Source organism: Artemia sp. Qi Xiang Cuo, chromosome 12 (assembly GCF_049724085.1).
Source record: "Artemia sp. Qi Xiang Cuo chromosome 12, ASM4972408v1, whole genome shotgun sequence".
Lineage (NCBI taxonomy): Eukaryota > Metazoa > Arthropoda > Branchiopoda > Anostraca > Artemiidae > Artemia > Artemia sp. Qi Xiang Cuo.
Genome location: NC_142805.1, coordinates 66348226 through 66367834, shown reverse-complemented (window position 1 = coordinate 66367834; position 19609 = coordinate 66348226). Strand labels below are relative to the sequence as shown.

Sequence of the window (19609 nt, the reverse complement as noted above, 5' to 3'; positions counted from 1 at the left end):
TTTTTTTAATAAACCCCGTTATTAAATTGAAAAAAAAAATAGCAAACAAACATACAACAGGTCCTGATATAAATGAATAAACACATCTCGAAACAAATATAACTTAAATTGAATATTCAGATCAATCTTAAAAGTAACGAAAATAACTACAAACAAAAGATTAACAACTGCCCCCTTTCCCCTCCCCTAACTGTATACGGCTAAAGCCTACTGCGTCATTTACGCTTTACTAAAAACGGATTATAATCCAAATATTTTCTTTTGTATTTACAACATTGAAAATAAAAATGAAAATCACAGTGAAATAAAATCTTGAATTGTTGAGCTTTCAGCAAGAATATCATTCGTATATCAAATTTTCAGTTTAATTTTATTTGTTCTTTCGAAGGACTGCTCAAGACACGTATAGTTTTCAATAAAGCGCAAATGACAGAATAGGCTTTCACCTGAGAAGTGCTGGGATAGACAGTTCGATTTTTTTCGTTGCTTTTCCCTTCTTGCAAGCAAAGCAAAAATAAAGCTGCAAACTTCACCGTCAAGGGGAAAAAATGAAAGCTCTCTCTAAAACTTTTCTGTAACTAATATCGAGCTAAACTTTTGTTTTATTATTCACATTCTACTGTTTGAAGTTTCTTCTGTCAAGCGTTATTAATATTTTCTTATTTTGATTTCGAATTTCTCCCAAATTGAGCTACGAAGTCCTCTTTAAATCAAATAAAGCCGGACAGAGTTGCCATCATGTTTAATAACGTCGAAAAATCCCTTGAAGAACATATTAGATACAATGCTAACCAAGCGTTTCCCTCTAAAATCTTTCCCTCTAATTCTAATCATGTACAAGTTATCAAATTCTCTACTTCTATCTCCCTGTCAACAACTCATTAAGATCTCATTAGCTTGAATAGCAGCATAGAAAGTCGGGATAGGGGAAAGTCAGAGAAAACAACAGCTTTTGAAAGTGATGAAACACGAAATCCCACTTTCATTTTCAGTGTATCTTCTTAATATAGAAATACGTGACCCAGGGATTATTAGAAATGCTTGTTAAAATCTAGGACTAATTGCTCTTTGCTTAGAAAAGATGTGCGATGTGTTTTCTAAAGGGATTTATTCAATAGGCCTAATTGGAAACGATGGAGGGTGTTGTCGATAAACTTGATTCGGCTTGGAGGATTACGGACGTTAAACCAGAGGAAACCGTGATTCATGCTTAAGTTAGGTTCTGGCAGAAGACTGTAAATTCCGTTAAACGGAAAACGGTCATTTGACGCCGTTATTTGAATTTTGGCTCGTATGTCCAATTGAAAGCAATTTTTTTTAAAGCAACAGTTAGGTTCTGGCAGAAGACTGTAAATCATAGGCAGTGCCATAGCGCTGCCTAAGTAAAGAACGATGTTGGCACAATGTATTTTTTTTTTTCCATACCCGGGCACCTCGTATCGAAAGAGTTTTCGTAGAAACTTCGAAAAGGGTTCATTCGATTGGAAATTGGAGTGGCTAGTGCTCTTTTTAATAGTCGAAAGTGATTGGAGGGCAACTAGCCCCCCCGCCCATCATTCCCCCAAACACATCCAATCAAAATTTTGAGATAACCATTTTGTTCAGCGTAGTTGATTTCCAGATAGAAAATATGTTTTTGAGGTGGGCACTTCCCCACATCCCTCGGGGCAAGGTTGTAAGTTATGCCCTGGGGACATATAAGGTTTTTATAGAACGCGTTGTCGTAGAAACTACAAAAAGGGCTCATTCGATTGGAAATTGAAATGGCTAGTACCCTTTTTAATAGTCGAAAGTTATTGGAAGGCAACTAAGACCCCTTCCACGCCCACCATTTTCCCAAAGTCATCCAATCAAAATTTTGAGATAGCCTTTTTGTTCCGCGCAGTTTAAAGTTTACTAAATTATACCTTTGAGCAGGGCACTCCCCCCACAGTCTTCAAGGCAAGGGTTATAAGTTATGCCCTGGGGGAATATCAATTTTTTATTGAAATCTTTGTCGTAGAAACTTGAAAAAGGGCTCAGTCGATTGGAAATTCAAAGGCCTAGTGCCCTTTTTAATAGTCGAAAGTTATTTGAGGGCAAATAACCCCTTTCTCACGCCCACCTTTTCCCTAAACACATCCAATCAAAATTTTCAGATAGCAATTTTATTCAGCGTAGTTGATTTCCAGATAGAAATTATGTTTTTGAGGAGGACACTTCCCCACAGGCCTCAGGGCAAGGGTTTTAAGTTATGCCCTGGGGGCATATAAGGTATTTATAGAACTAATCTAGGACTAATTGCTCTTTGCTTAGAAAAGATGTGCGATGTGTTTTCTAAAGGGATTTATTCAATAGGCCTAATTGGAAACGATGGAGGGTGTTGTCGATAAACTTGATTCGGCTTGGAGGATTACGGACGTTAAACCAGAGGAAACCGTGATTCATGCTTAAGTTAGGTTCTGGCAGAAGACTGTAAATTCCGTTTAACGGAAAACGGTCATTTGACGCCGTTATTTGAATTTTGGCTCGTATGTCCAATTGAAAGCAATTTTTTTTTAAAGCAATAGTTAGGTTCTGGCAGAAGACTGTAAATCATAGGCAGTGCCATAGCGCTGCCTAAGTAAAGAATGATGTTGGCACAATGTATTTTTTTTTTTTTTCTATACCCGGGCACCTCGTATCGAAAGAGTTTTCGTAGAAACTTCGAAAAGGGTTCATTCGATTGGAAATTGGAGTGGCTAGTGCTCTTTTTAATAGTCGAAAGTGATTGGAGGGCAACTAGCCCCCCCCCCTCCCATCATTCCCCCAAACACATCCAATCAAAATTTTGAGATAGCCATTTTGTTCAGCGTAGTTGATTTCCAGATAGAAAATGTTTTTGAGGAGGGCACTTCCCCACATCCCTCGGGGCAGGGCTTCTAATTATGCCCTGGGGGCATATAAGTTTTTTATAGAACGTGTTGTCGTAGAAACTTCAAAAAGGGCTCATTCGATTGGAAATTGAAATGGATAGTTCCCTTTTTAATAGTCAAAAGTGATTGGAAGGCAATTAACACCCCTTCCACGCCCACCATTTTCCCAAAGTCATCTAATTAAAATTTTGAGATAGCCTTTTTGTTCCGCGCAGTTTAAAGTTTACTAAATTATACCTTTGAGCAGGACACTCCCCCCACAGTCTTCAGGGCAAGGGTTATAAGTTATGCCCTGGGGGAATATCAATTTTTATTGAAATCTTTGTCGTAGAAACTTGAAAAAGGGCTCAGTCGATTGGAAATTCAAAGGCCTAGTGCCCTTTTTAATAGTCGAAAGTTATTTGAGGGCAAATAACCCCTTTCTTACGCCCACCTTTTCCCTAAACACATCCAATCAAAATTTTTAGATAGCAGTTTTATTCAGCGTAGTTGATTTCCAGATATAAATTATGTTTTTGAGGAGGACACTTCCCCACAGGCCTCAGGGCAAGGGTTGTAAGTTATGCCCTGGGGGCATATAGGTTTTTTATAGAAAGTGTTGTTGTAGAAACTTCAAAAAAGGCTCATTTGATTGAAAATAGAAAGGGCTGATGCCCTTTTTAATAGTCGAAAGTAATTTGAGGGCAACTAACCCCCCTCTCACGCCCACCTTTGCCCCAAACACATTCAATCAAAATTTTAAGATACCCATTGTCGTAAAAACTTCAAAAATGGCTCATTCGATTGGAAATTCAAATTGCTAGTGCCCTTTTTAATAGTCGAAAGTGATTGGAAGGCAACTAACACCCCTTCCATGCCCACCATTTCCAAAAAAACATGTAATCAAAATTTTGAGATAGCCATTTTGTTCCACTTAGTTTAAAGTTCAGGAAATTATACCTTTGATTAGAACACTGCCCCCACAGTCTTCAGGGCAAGGGTTATTAGTTATTCCCTGGGGGCATATAAGTTTTTATTGAAATATTTATCGTAGAAACTTGAAAAAGGTCTCATTTGATTGGAAATTCAAAGGGTTAGTGCCCTTTTTAACAGTCTCGAAAGTGATTAGAGGGCAACTAACCCCCCTCTCGCGCCCACCTTTTCCCCAAACAACTCCAATCAAAATTTTTAGATAGCCATTTTATTCAACGTAGTTGAAAGTTTTGGAAATTAGGTCTTTAAGGATGATAACTTACGGCAAGGGTCGTAAGTTGTGCCCTAGGGGTATATAAGGTTTGTATAGAAAGGGCTGTTGTAGAAACTTCAAAAGGGGCTCATTCGATTGGAAATTGAAAGGGCTAGTACCGTTTTAATAGTCGAAAGTGATTGAAGGGCAACTAACCCCCCTCTCATACCCACAATTTCCTCAAACATATCAAATCGAAAATTTTGTTGAGATATCGATTTTGTTCAACGTAGTCGAAAGTTCTGGAAATTAGGTCTTTTAGGATGATAATCAGAGCCTTCAGTGCAAGGGTTGTAAGTTATGCCCTGGGGGCATATAAGGTTTATATAGAAAGTTGTTGTAGAAATTTCAAAAGGGGCTTATTTGATTGGAAATTGAAATTGCCTTTTTTAATAGTCGAAAGTGAGTGGACAGTAATTAACCCTCCTCTCACGCCCCCATTTCCCCAAACACATTGAATCAGAGTTTAGAGATAGCTATTCTGTTCAACGTAGTTGAAAGTTCTGGAAATTATGGACTTAATGATGACAAAACTCCCTTAACCCCAAAGAAGGAATATAGCAGCTTAGCCTTTGAGGTATATTTTATTTTTATAGATAGAGTTATCATAAAAAGTTCAAAAGGGACTCATTAAATTGGAAATTGGGAGGGATAGTGCCCTTTTTAATAGTCTACGATGATTGGAGGGTAACTAACCCCCCTCTCACGCTCACCATTCCATAAAACACATCCAGTCAAAATTTTCAAAGATTTGAAATTGAAAGGGCTAGTGCCTTTTTTAATAGTTGAAAGTGATTGGAGAGCGACTAGTGCCCCTCTGATGCCCACCATTTTCCCAGATATATCCAATCAAAATTTTGAGATAGCCATTTTGTTTAACGTGACTGTAAGTTCTGGAAATTAGGCCTTAGAGGATGACAACCACCCTCACAGCCCTTAGGGTAAGGGTTGTAATTTATGCCCTGGGGGCATATAAGGTGTTAATAGAAAGTGTTGTTGTAGAAACTCAAAAGGGCTCATTCGATTGGAAATCGAAAGGCCTTATACCCTTTTTAATAGTTGAAATTGATTGGAAGGCTTGACATTTTTATAGTAAAGATCGATGTGGGTATTATTTTTTGTTGTTGTTGTTGTTTACACCAGGGCTCTTTGTATTGAAGGAGTTGTCTTAGGAACTTCGAAAAGGGCTCATTCGATTGAAAATAGAAAGGGCTGATGCCCTTTTTAACAGTCGAAAGTGATTGGAGGGAAACTAATTCCTTTCCCACGCCCACCCTCCCATTTGCCTTTATGCTTAAAAACTAAATGTTGCCATAAGATTAAAGATTAAATCAAAATGTACTGTGTTAATGCTAATTCCCAATAAGGCATCTCAGCAGTATCCCAAAAACGACTGAGGGTATTATGTTCAAACTTTTGGGGCTACTTCTGCTCTTAAAATTTAACCAAATCAAAATAGCGTAAGTGTATCCAAGCTATCAAAGAAAGTAAACAGATTTTTTTGCGATTGGTATCAAGTTTTCCATTTCAGGTGAACTAGATGAGGTATGAAACTAAATTAAACACTACTATTTGTGTCCAGATTTTTAAAAGGGTGTATGTTGTTAAAAATTGCTGAAAATTTTTCTCCAACCTACAAATAGCAGGCCAAACTATAAAGTCTTAAAAAAACGAAAAGATTTAAAGTATTATTTTCTTTTTCCCTGTAAAGACTATGTCAATATAAAACGGACAGAAATTAATTTAAAAAACTTTTTCCACAAAATAAGTTTTTCAAAGAAAAGTAAAGAACTCCATTAAACAAAAAATGAGCAAAAATAAAATAAAATAATCTACCAAGCGTGAAAGTACCACAAATCAGCATCGATAAATAAATGAAACCCAAAACGAACAGAAATAACAATAAATAACCGAGTCAAACTCAAAACGAGCAGAAATTAACATGAGTAGGGCTCAAAACCCCTATGCCATCCCAAGGCCAGAACATAATTTGCACTTTACTTAAAAAAATACAACTGAATGTGCATTGTCAGTTTAACATACATATACTGATATTTAGTAATCAAAATGTTAATATTATTTGATTTATTAAAGTTATAAATGAAAAAAAATTATATTTTTTTCAGTAAAGTGCAAATTATGTTCTGGTTCATTTTTTTTTTAATGGAGTTCTTTGCTTTCCTTTGGAAAACTTATTTTTTGGAAAAAGTTTTTTTTAATTAATTCGTATCGAAGGAGTTGTCGTAGAAACTTCGAAAAGGGCTCATTCGATTGGAAATTCGAGTGGCTAGTGCCCTTTTTAATAGTCGAAAGTGATTGGAGGGCAATTAGCCCCCCATGCCCATCATTCCCCCAAACACATTCAATCAAAATTTTGAGATAGCCATTTTGTTTAGCGTAGTAGATTTCCAGATAAAAAATATGTTTTTGAGGAGTACAGGGCAAGGGTTTTAAGTTATGCCCTGAGGGCAACTAACCCCCCCAATTTTGGCTTGACATTCTTATAGTAAAGATCGATGTGGGCATAATGTATTATTTTTTTGTTGTTGTTGTTGTTTAGACCAGGGCACTTTGTATTGAAGGAGTTGTCGTAGAAACTTCGAAAAGGGCTCACTCGATTGAAAATAGAAAGGGCTGATGCCCTTTTTAATAGTCGAAAGTGATTGGAGGGAAACTTTCGAGAATTTGCTTAACCGAGATAGAGTTGCAGGAAAAAATATAGAGGAAAATGAAAAAGTTTATGATACCTTGGATGTGAAGGAAGATTTGTTTTGTTAGGAGGAATTAGCAACAGTACTAAAAGGATTAAAGAATAATAAGGCTCTAGGTGTTGATAGTATAGTAAATGAGTTTCTTAAATATGGTGGCTCTGAGGTTAGAAATAAGATATGGAAGATTATTAATATGACTTTTGAAAAAGGGGAAGTACTTAACGATTTTAGGAAAACCTTAATTAAGTCACTGTGTAACAAAGGTGATAAGAGTGAGTGTGGTAATTATCAAGGCATTAGTCTGGTCTCTGTAGGTGTAAATTACTTAGTAATATGATACTCTTTAGACTGAGAGATGCCGTAGACCAAGTTTTAAGAGAAGAGCAGTGCGGTTTTAGAAAAGGTAGAGGATGTGTCGACCAAATCTTCACTCTTAGGTTAATAATTGAGAAGTGCCTAAGTTTTCAAACACCTTTGGTCCTCAGTTTTATAGATTATGAGCAAGCGTTCGATTCTGTTGACAGAAAAGCTTAAGTAAAGATTTTATTCTTGTATTGTATACCAGACAAATACATTGAAGGTATTAGTCCTATGTACGGGAATAACACTGCTGTGGTTAAAGTAGAAAATGAGGTTAGCAGATGGTTTCGTATTGAATCATGAGTTAAGCAGGGTTGTGTTCTTTATATGGATTATATGGATTTTTTGGATATGGATTATCCTTTATATGGATTATTTTGATGGACTTTGTTTTAAGGAGCACAGGAAAGGCAATGGGAGACCACGGAATCAAATGGGAAGGAAAAAAGTCAAGGATTATGCTGATGATTTAAGCATCCTAAATGAAAGTGTGAGCAAAATGAATGAAGTTTTAGAGGTTTTGCGAGTTCAGGGTGCTAGAATTGGTTTGAAAATTAATGTTAGGAAGACTAAGTCACTAAGGCTAGGGATAAGTGAAGTTGAAAAGGTGACGGTGGCTTAATGAAAAGATTGATCAGGTGGGCAGCTTCACTTACCTTGGTAGTATTATTAGTAAAGGTGGTGGGAGCAGTGAAGATGTTAAAAGTAGAATAGCCAAGGCTCAGGGTAGTTTTTTCACAGTTAAAACATGTTTGGAATAATAGGAAGATAATTCTGCAAACCAAGATTAGAACATTGGAAGCTACAGTGATGACAGTGGTCAAATATGGCTCTTAAGCATGGACGCTCCGAAAACCGGATGAAGATTTCCTAGATGTTTTCCAGAGAAATTGCTTAAGGATTGTCCTGGGTATCCGGCTGACTGACCGTATTTCAAACAATAGGATATACGAAAAATGTGGTTCAATACCGCTCTCTAGGGCTATAATGAAAGAAAGGTTGAGGTGGCTAGGGCATGTTGTGCGGATGAAAGATGAGATATTGCCGAAGGTTTTTCTTTTCAGCCCACCATCTAGGTCTAAAGAGAACAGGCCGTCTTCGTTTGGGATGAAAGGATGTCATGAAGAAAGATTTAAAGGACATGGAACCTTCACGGGCGGGTGTAAAAAGGGAGGCTTTGAATAGATTGGGGTGGAGGAGGAGCGTTTTTAGCTGTGTTTGCCTCAGGCGGCTTGATGCTGGGGTGAGTTGTTAGTAGTAGTAGTAAAATGCACTGTGTTAATGCTAATTCCCAATAAGGCATCTCAGCAGTATCCCAAGAACGACATAGGGTATTATGTTCAAATTTTTGGGGCTACTTCTGGTCTTAAAATTTAACCAAATCAAAATAGCGTAAGTGTATCCAAGCTATCAAAGATAGTAAATAGATTTTTTTGCGAATGGTATCAAGTTTTCAATTTCAGGTCAACTAGAGGAGGTATGAAACTATATTAAACACTGCTATTTGTGTCCAGATTTTTAAAAGGGTGTATTTTGTTAAAAATTACTGAAAACTTTTCTCCAGCATACAAATAGCAGGCCAAACTATAAATTCCTAAAGAAAAACAGAAAAGATTTAAAGTATTATTTTCTATTTCTCTGAAAAGGCTTATGTCAAAAAAAAACGAAAAGAAATTAATTTAAAATTTTTTTCCACAAAATAAGTTTTTCATCGGAAAGTAAAGAACTCCATTAAACAAAAACTGATATTAAACAATTCCATTAAACATTAAACAAATACTGATATTTCGTAATCAAAATGTTAATATTATTTAATTTATTAAAGTTATAAAAGTAAAAACTTTTATATTTTTTTCAGTACAGTACAAATTCTTCCAAACTTGTTTCAAAACACTCTGAGCCTTGGCTAGTCCACTTTTAAGATCTTCAAGGCTCCCACCATCTTTGCTATTAGTAAAATCGCCCTTATTACTATCATCTTTTGTCTTGCGTTTAATTGTTATGTAAGTAATGGCGCCTTTTATCCCTAGCTAATCAAAAAGCCTATCAGACGACATACATTAAAAAAAGCGTAGCATATACTCTTTAGTGAGGACAGGGGAAAAATAAAAAGTACGCTTAATCCACCCCCCCCTCCAAAATTAAAATATGGAAGTTCTAACTGGATCCCCTAGCTGTGTTGGACAGGGTATGCTTACCAAACTACGCACAACGCACAAAATTTGTCTATAAAATTGCGCACAACGCTACAAAAAGTTGTGCGACAAAATTTGTCGCACAACGCACAAAAGTGCACTACGCACAAAATTTGTCTTTTTCGAAACCTACTGACTACCCGCTATCTCTGACTGTTGTTGTTGTCTGTTTTCATGTTCATATCTTACATCAAAATTTTCCGATTAGGCATTGGCTGGACAGCATTCATCAACACTGTCAATTATGTCAAGTAGATAAATCAAATAAATTTTGATTTTCAGGTGAAAGCGCCATGGGTAAAAATGTTCTTTTACGGTGACTATGATACCTATATAATTCCCGGTGTCGATTATGTCACTCTGGGTGGAAGTCGTCATTTCGATAGTTACAGGAAGGATTGGGATGACCATGATGGCGCTGGGATCTTAGAAAGATGCTATGAAATATTACCAAATTTAAAACAGGCCGAAATTGTTCGGAAATGGTCGGGCTTGAGACCTCATCGGGATCCAGTTAGAGTTGAAAAGGAAGTACTTCAAGTAGGGAACTCCACTCTCAAGGTAAGTGCAGTTTGCTCATTATGCTTTCATTCGGTCAGAGTAGTCAGGAATATCTTTTACTAATGTTTTTTGTCCAGTCAATAATAGGCTGCCAATGAAGATCTAATTTGCAATTTAAAAATCTTGATTTTAAATATTCGCGTTCAAGCGACTATCTGGATGATTGGAAAGCTGACTCAGCTATACTTTAAGATTTGACACTTTTTCTCACCAGTTCACTGGTCAAGACCGTATCCAGGGGGGGGGGTACCCGATTTGAACCTCCCCCTCCCGAAATTTTTGACCGAGTCGAAAATAAGTCTAAAATTAGTAAAACCTAGGTAAAAATCAGTAAAAGTAGTCGAAAACTGAGTCAAAAATTAGTACCCCCCCCCCCGAAAAAAATCCTGGATCCGCCCTTGTCACTGGTTCACAATAGGTCACTGGACCTATTTTTCACCGGACCTACTGTGAACCAGTGACACTGGTTCACAGTAGGTCCTGTGTATCAAGAGTTCGCTTCTTGGTCCCTTCGTACTTCTTGTTCTTTTGAGATTTCAACCCCTTCACTCTATGATCTTCAGTTTTGAATTTTTTCTGGGGATGATGGCTATTCTTTAAAAAAAAATTTACAAAATTCCACATTTTTGCAGATAGGAGCTTGAAACCTCTACAGTAGAGCTCTCTGTTACGCTGAATCTGATGGTGTGATTCTATGATCTTTAGGGGTTGTTTCGTCCTTTTTTCGAAAATAAGACAAATTTTTTCAGACTCTTAACTTTTAATGGGTAAATCTAAACTGGATGAAACTTATATATTTGAAATCAGCATAAAAATCCGATTCTTTTTACGTCTCTATTGTTATCAAAATTCCGTTTTTTAGTTTTTCGCTTACTATTGAGCCGGGTCGCTCCTTACTTACAGTTCTTTAGCACGAACTGCTGGAAAGTTAATATTTACGAAAAAAACTTGATGATCAAATAAAAATACTGGTCATTTGACTACGTTTAATTAAGAACGCTGAATTAGATTTATCCATTGTTTTTTGTTTTTTTTTGAGCCCAGGAACTGTCTATATCTCTTTTACTTCGGTTAAAAACCATTATTTTTTTTAAAGATTTATTTTAGCTGCATTTATCAACCACAAAATCGAAAGATTTTTTATTTTTATTCCTGTACAAAAACCTACAGATTGTTACAATTCAGGTGAAATACAATTTCCTGTTAGGGAGTGATTTTGATCAAATCTATGATCCATGCCTCCATAATACAATTGCAATGATTAATGTGACTTAACCCCTTTGGGAGGATTGCCTCCTGATCCGTCTGTATAAGCGATCGAACAACATGCATTGAACGCTGTTCTTTTGTTCCTGGCTATCAAACTACTCTCGTTTTTCTTCACACCCAAGTCTAAAAATGTTTTCCAGGAATAAGTATCTTTCTCTTTTGTTTCTAGTTCTTCCTCTATTTGAATAATATGTATTTCTTCCTCACTTTTCAGTACTTTAGCCAGTAGCTCTTTATTTTCTACGATAAGAAAATTAGTTCTGCAGTTTTGCGCGGACCGTGCGATCAGTTCAGGCGTATAACTAGTGCGAATTCCTACTGCTATTCTACCTGCTTCAATAGCACCAAAATGCGAACAACACTATTCGGGACAGTTGGAGGAAATAATACATACGCTATGGAGAGGTTCTGATCTAAGCTTCAAAAAGGCTTTTCCAACCTTTGTCACTATTTCAGAATATTCAAGATATGTATATTTCTCCTCTGAGCCTCCATTTTCTATAGCAAATTCTGCTCTGTTTTGGTAGCGGGTAGTCCAATTCTTTAGAAATTAATTAAAAAAAACAAAGTTTTTCCGACGGAAGTAAAGAGCGAATTTGAAGCTTAAAACGGATGAAAATTATTGTTTCATAGCCTATCTAATATATATCAATAAAACTAGTACAAATAAAATAACTAGTTATGTTTCCCTATGTTTCTAGTATTATAGAAAACCAGAGCTTTACTGAAAACACAAAATCCAAGTATAAAATAGGAATATTGACTTGGGAATCAAAATGAGTACGTATTCTGACAACAATAAACTAATCTCTAAAGTTTTTCTTAGTCTTACACCAGTTGTGACATCAGTAACTTTCAATATAGAAGTAAAATTACCTTAAAAACATAAGCGTTAAATTAAATATTTTTCTAACAACCGCAAAGTCATTGAACAACATACAGAAATATTGGATTGATTTATCAGGGAGCATTTTGGTCTCGCCAGCTTAGTGGCGGATCCAGAGGGGGCGAGGGGGGCGCGCGCTCCCCCTAACATAGTCTAAAGTAGCGTAATTTACTTAATTAACGCAAGTTTGCGTTAATTAAACTTGCTCCTAATACCCATTTATCGGATCAACCTATTCCCCCCCCCCTAAAAAAAATCCTGGATCTGCCACTGCGCCAGCTATACCAATAGTGGGTACAATACAATCTTAAACTGTAAAAAATATGCTCAAGTGTTACTCGAAATGAAGATTAAATAAGACATAATATGAACTCTGGAAATCTGGTTATTTCTCTCTAACAACATTGAATTTCAAGTTATGATAAAAATTCTAAAGCTAGTCTATAGTCCTAACACTATCAAGATGGCTTTACTTTGAATTTCAAGTTATGATACAAATTCTAAAGCTAGTCTATAGTCCTAACACTATCAAGATGGCTTTACTTCGAATTTGTCTACAAGCTAATCATGACATGCCCTATCCCGAACCAAAATGAGAGCCAGTCATTGAACTTAGCCATTGTGCAGATGTGATACCAAATTAAACGAAGAAAAGCAACAATCCTGAAATGCTTTATTTTTATTCTGTAAGAAGTGTCCTTAATTGGTTTGCTTTTACTGTACCAGAGCTACTATATTATTTTTTGTTTTCAGTAAAGCGCTAGTTTTCTATAATCTTAGAAACATAGGGATGCATAATTAGTGGGTTTATTTGTACTAGTTTTATTGATATATATTAGACAGGCTATGAAGCAATCATTTTTTTCCGTTTTAAGTTTTAATCAATTGTTTCTTTGTGGAATAGTGTTTTGGTATTTGCATTAAAATGCAAAGAACTTCGGATTTCCTAAATTATATCCCACTTATTGTTAGATGATCCTAATCGTTAAGATGACCCACTGGACTTATAATCATGTGTCCTTTGGGATAAGAATTCAAGTCCTGATGTTGCAAATCATTTTGCTTGAGGTGAGGGTCAGTGATGTGACTCTGCGAGCTCTGCCGCCGTGAGTCTGGGGAGCTTACGGTTACACATGTTCCCACGAAAAATATGAATTTTAGACACCCGGTGAGGCGGAAAACGCCTAGTCCTACCGCAAGCAAGAAAACAATCTTAAGAAAACACACCCAATTTTCTTTGATGTTGGCCAATCAAGCTAATTATTTATGCATCCATTCATTTCTCATCCGTGATAGACGGGTTTAGTCTTGTATGTGACTAGATGGCATTGCATTGTAAAAAGTCCCGAGTTTTTACTCCTCGACTATGGTAAATAAAAGGGCGTCGTGTTACATGGCATTTGCTGGAAAAGAGAAACATTTTTTTTAGTTGATTTTAGAAATGAACAAATGACACATAAATTTGGTACTCTGCGCAGTTGCAGCTTAGCTTGATAACATTTCTTATTTTTATTCCTTTATACTTTCATAAAATTAAGCTTCGTCACTGAGATATGATACCCCTGTAAAGTACCCAGAAACAACTTTTTTCAGTTATGTTTTTTACATTCAGTTGTATAGTTATATTCAGGTATAGTATTTTATTTTTTCAGTTAAAGAATATTCACAATTTGTTTCTTATTTTTATATTCTTTGATAATATTCCCGAAACTCATGCCGAAGAGGTCTGACTTCGCAGAAGATTTTATTAAGTTTTTTTCTTTTATTTCGAGAGAATTTTTATGTTCAAAATGTTTCTATTGTTGAATTTTTAATCTTGAATTATTTTAAAGATTAAACTTGTTATACATTTTTGAGTTGAGAAAAGTTGTTAAAATTAGAAAACTAATGTTTCAGTTTCTCTTACTGTTGTTAACGACCAATGGTCTGTTAAAAGAACGTATTTTTAGACATCAAAGAGGCAGCTAAATAAAGAGACATATTTTGATACATGTCTCTATTTTCCTGCTATTTCTGTGAGTAGGAAAAGCGAACATAATGTATTTTGTAAAAAAAAAAAAAAAAAAAAAACGAACCATCTGAGACCCTTTGAGTACCAAAAAGATATGGGTAAACAGATTAAACCAATCAATAGGATTAAACCAAACAATCAGACATAGTAAAAATATTAAAAGGCAAAAAAAAACCGAACAGACCCGTCATATTGCAAAAGTTTATCTATGTAAAGGGTATACCAAGTTCTGTCAAAATCTGAGCTTTGGGTATTACTATCTGTTTAAACTTGCACGGAACGAGCTGTGCCAACCCATTATATTTTTATATTCTAGTTACCGGAGATACATTTTATCATACCTTACCTAGCCATCGTAATCATATTTACTTTTTCAAGAATAAAGTCAACTTTAGAGCCTTGGACATTTATTTCAACTCTATTAAAATAATTAAAAACTCTTTTCAAATGAGACTGATATTATTATTTTTTTTAGTGACATTTCTTCTCTTCTGCAGGAAAAATATTTTTCCCTGAAGGCGCATGGAAAATACATTCAAGCGTGAAAAGTTAGCATTAACCTAAGACTTCCTTTTCTGTCGAGAGAAATAAGTCTTCTTCTTTTTCCTAGAATTTCCTCAGAAAAATGTTAGAAGTGTAAATGAACGCCTATTGCATGTGAAGAAACTGTTATGAAAATGTGAATATAGACTGAAAGCCCTTTTGATAGCAGTTTTTAAGAAAGCAAAGATTCAGATTCACGCTAAAAATTTCCTTCTTTGCTTAGGCCGGTTGATTTTAAATATTTACTTGAATAATTATTTGGTTTCATAGTTGCATTGTTGCTAGTGTTAGTATTATATCATTGAAGGGCATTTTGGGTATTTAATACTGGCTATTTTTTGAATTTTACGAGGCAGCATATGGTCTTTTTCCTAAAGGAATGATGTTCAAAGTTTAAAATGTATCGAAGGAAAGATGATTTTAAAGAGGAATATATGTACTTATCTGGCACTAAAGTAATACACTGTTCAACAACTCAAACTGTTCAACATGTTCATCTGGCACTAAAGTAATACACTGTTCAACAACTCAGTATAGATTGAATAGGCCGACACTTTGGCGAAATGGGGGTACCAACACCCCGGGAGGGTTGTTATCCCTATAAAGGAAGTTATAACAAAAGGTTATAGGCAACTTCTTAGAATAAGAAGTAAATATCTACTTTTAAAGAGGGATTGGATTAGCAGCTCCCTTTTTGAATCTGACCTCCTAGAAACTTCTCCTGATAGGCCCTCTGGGGTTGACTCTACTACGTAGGGAGGGGGCCAACTTCGAAAAAGATCCTATCTAGGGAATAACAAGAAAGTGGATTTTACATTTAATTTTTAAATTCGGGGCCAAATAATTCTACTGTGGTAGTTCTCCATGGAGAGTGTCTTTTTCCCCTAAAATTTTACCGGGTGCACCTGTAGTTTGGATATTTGTTTCTATTAGTTGTTATTGAAAATTTTACCCTTGTGCTCTTGCTGAAACTGCATGATTAGATTCTTAGTCAAATTTCGCTCATATGTGATAAGATGAGATGACTTTTATTTTCAACTAATGATTACATCATACTTAACTTGCACTTACCACATTTTTTGAATAACATTATCAACAAACGTAGAAATGGTAAGAACGTATGATGTTTTATTAAGCCACTATTGTGGCTTGAGCAGCGTCACACAATCTTTCATCATAAACCAAACTCATTCACTCTACCTACTCTTTTATTACCATTCAATAAAATTTAACTCTCCCGAATAAAAAAAAAAAAAAAAAAAAAAACAATCCAAAATATTTAATTCCCACCCAACAAAAACTTTTTAAATCTAATTTTAAACTGAAACTGGTTTTCTGACTCCCTAATGCTCTCTGGGAAAGCATTCCACAAATTAACTGCATAATTTCTAATTGCAAAACTAGATCGACTCGTACTCCTTACTTCTGAGACTAAGCTTCCACGACCACTAGTCCTATGATGATGATAATCAGAATTAAGCTTAAAAAAATCTCTAAAATATTCTGGTATTAATAACACAGTTTCACCATAGTTTTCATGTATGGTTGTAGTTCAATGCTACAAGTATTGAATAACTTTTCAAAAACGATATCAAACGATAGAAACTTTAGATCTATAGAAACTTTACGATAACAATAAAGTACTGTTAAACAAAATAACCCTGAGAATAATAAAAAATGTAACAAAATAAACCCAAATTTAGCATATTGTGGGAGATCATGAAATAAGACATTTAATTTAGTTGAATAATAAAGTTACCAAAGGCAATTTTATACCTTGGTGACGCTGAAGTTAACACATATAGATGTAAATTGCCACCCTCGATTGGGGTGGGAAGAAGTCATTACCATGCTCGAATAAACTTCCCCTTTATATTTGAAATCTGTTGACACCTGAACAAAATATAACATATACATTTGTCACGATTTACAGAAAGGGGTGGGAATGCTCCACTTCCAAACCTGACATTTTTTTTTACCGAAAAATGGCAAAATAGTTTATTGTTTACCAAGAATGGTAAAATATTTAACGTTTTTAACAAAAATAGTTTTACCAAACTATTTTATCCGTTTACCAGAAAATGGTAAAATATTTGTCAGAGTGTGGAGCCACATGCAATTATCGCTTGCGCTCAGTTTAAATAAAGTCGCCAAAAGCCGTCGTAATTTTATTACGTTGGTGAAAGTTCACAGATTTGTTCGAGTTATTATACTACTTCTTTTTGCGTTGTTCTTTCAAGGGTAATTTAAGGTGGCTGAGAAATTCATCATTGCTGCACTTGCATTCCTGATAAATGAAAAATCTTTGCTGTCAAATATACACTTGATTTTAAATGGCCATGAACTTTCTTTTCTCGAGGATAGCCTTTCTAAATATGCGTACCGCTTTACCACATTATATTTTACCGGATGTTATATTTCTTTTTTGACAGGTAGGTCAACCCCGATTAGAGTGGAAAGAGATCATTAGAGAAAATTTGGCAGAAATCGTAATTTCTTGGAAGGGGATCAAGAGTGAAGCTCTGAAAAGATTGGGGTGGAGGAGGAGAGTGCCCAGTAGTGTTGGACTCAGGGGGTTTGTACTGCAATCAATTGTTGTTAGTAGAAGTGTTAGTTGCTATAGTAGCACTGTTAGTATTTGCTCGTTTGTTTCATCTGACTTGTTAATTTTATTCAATCTTTAACCTCAATGGTGTTTTTTCTTTTCTCTTTTCATTCAATCCCTCAACTTGCATGCATTTTCCTTCACAATTGTGCTTACGAGATTAATATTCCGGTTAAGAATTTATTCTCTGAGAGGATATAAGAAACAGCTGCTCCTGGAAACTCTGGGTGCTGCGGTTCAAAGCTTCATGTCACAAGGCCATCTCCCTCGAGACGTGGTGACTCTTCAGATTGCCAAACCAAAAAGTTGCCACTGCTTTGCACATTTTCAGTCTCAGGTGACATTGTGTTGCAATGAGTGTTGACACTGTTGACTTTGGATCGATTAAATACTCTGGCAATTTCCAGACTTGTCAGATTAGATGGAATGGGTCTTTATATCTTCATATATCGTAATCAATATTCTCTCTATATATCGTACGTATATTTCGAAAATCTTGAAATTTAAAACATATTTTTAATATTTTTTTTAAGGAAGGGGGAATGTTACAGTCGCGAACTCTTCTGTGTTTATAAACATAAATATTTTCTGTTTATTTATTTTTCTTTAACTGGGTCGGAATTTTTAGCAGTACTCTCAGCCTTATGCGGTCTATAACCATTTATCATAGTTATAAGCATAGTTATGTTTTCATAACAGTGTAGAGCTCTGAATTTTGTAGTCTATGAACAGGTGTTTGATTCAGCTGGTAAAAGCTGAAATGAAAATCAGATTACTATTTTAAAGTGATTAGTGCTCTGTACGGGAATACTATTGATGAGGTAGGAAGCAAGGTTAGAGGTTAATTTGATGTGGGATCAGGAGCTAAGGACGGACATCAGGCACGTATTAAAAATCTAAAGCCCAACTTTGGCCTTATCTTTTGGTTCGTTTTACATATTTTCATTTTATTAGGCCTGCAAGTATTTTTTTTCCCCGTTGGAGGGGGGAATACTAAAAACAAATTTTATTTCATAATTTTTATAATAGATGGCAAGGAATTCGGGGAAACTTAGGATTTTTCCTTGGAGGGAGGATCAGGCAGGCTCCCAATGCGTACGTCTCAGACGGACGTGTATGTTAAATTTGTATGGATAATTTATAGACTGTATCCTAAAGAACACAGTAAAGGCTATGGGATAACATGTTTTCAACATGGATGATAAAACTCTCCTAAACAAAAAAATTTCGTTAAAAAAAACTGTAAACGTTCCCTTAAAAATTTTTTTTTAACGAGACGAGTTGATTTTTAAATATTTCTAAACGCTCCTTAAAAATTTTTATGGAGCGTTCAACGTTTCCTGTATTTTTTTTTTTTTTTTAACGAGACGAGTTGATTTTTGTAGGTTTTGAGTCTTTAGGGTGCGAAAATTGAGCTTGAAAATTATGTTCATAATAATTTTCAAGTCAATCGCTCTACTTTTGCAACCTAAATTGGATCTGGTCGTGACGCAGTGACGCCGATACGTCTCCCCAACGTAAGTTGTCGCTTGGCTTCATGCATGAAAACTGCTTTGCGGGAGATGACTGAAACAGAGTAAAATTTTTCCTTGGTAAGCAGGTGCTCTTCTACACAAGTTACATAATGATCGAGGCAGATCCCACTTAGATAGTTTGTTTTCACGGCGTTGTGGCCGTAGGTGTTTAGCAGAAGACCTTAAACTTGTTCATTTTTGACGCTGGGACGCTTTGTTCTTAGCTTTTTTAATAGCTGGGCACAACAGGCTACAGCTTGGGTGATCATTCTTTCCGTTGGAACACAGGACAAACTTGACACTGTTCTATCGACATACGGTTTCTCTTGTCGATTCTACGGGTCCTGCACAGCGGTGGCAGTAGGGATGATTACTGTATTCCGGAGCCAAATTTTCGAACGATTAACACCTGAAGCATCTTTTGGAACTTTTTTCAACGCCATTGCTTTCAGGTGGGTGTATTCGACTTTTCTTTGTGGTATCTCATTTTAGTGTCAGATATCTTGGATAACGCATCACTCAGGGCTTCAGCATAAGAGTCCGTTTTAATATAAGCCACTAATCCAGTTCATCTGCTGAATATTTTGAACGTGCTGAATACCTGAGAAGATTCAGTCTTCTCAGGGGCTAGACCACTAAAGAACATCCGATTGAACGGTTTTTCAGCTCTAGGAGCGTGGATCAATCGCAAGGCTGGGGTTGAACAGCTTTACATGGGCAACCATTGTTTCTTGCCTTTTGACACACTGATCTACACGGACTGTAATAGATGTGACAACACCCGGTAGGATACGAGGGATTTCAGAAGTTGTCAATATCGGTACCTGGCCTTAAA

At 35.8% G+C, this 19609-nt stretch overlaps 1 protein-coding gene across 2 annotated transcripts in view; it reads left to right on the top strand.

Moving 5' to 3' along the window:
• The window catches only part of Daao1 (D-amino acid oxidase 1), a 261388-nt gene that overhangs the window by 72311 nt on the left and 169468 nt on the right, over nt 1-19609 (top strand). For both annotated transcript variants that reach the window (XM_089098450.1, XM_089098451.1), the window contains exon 6: nt 9668-9946. In XM_089098450.1, coding sequence (XP_088954576.1) covers nt 9668-9946 — 279 coding nt within the window. The remainder of the gene's footprint in view (nt 1-9667; nt 9947-19609) is intronic.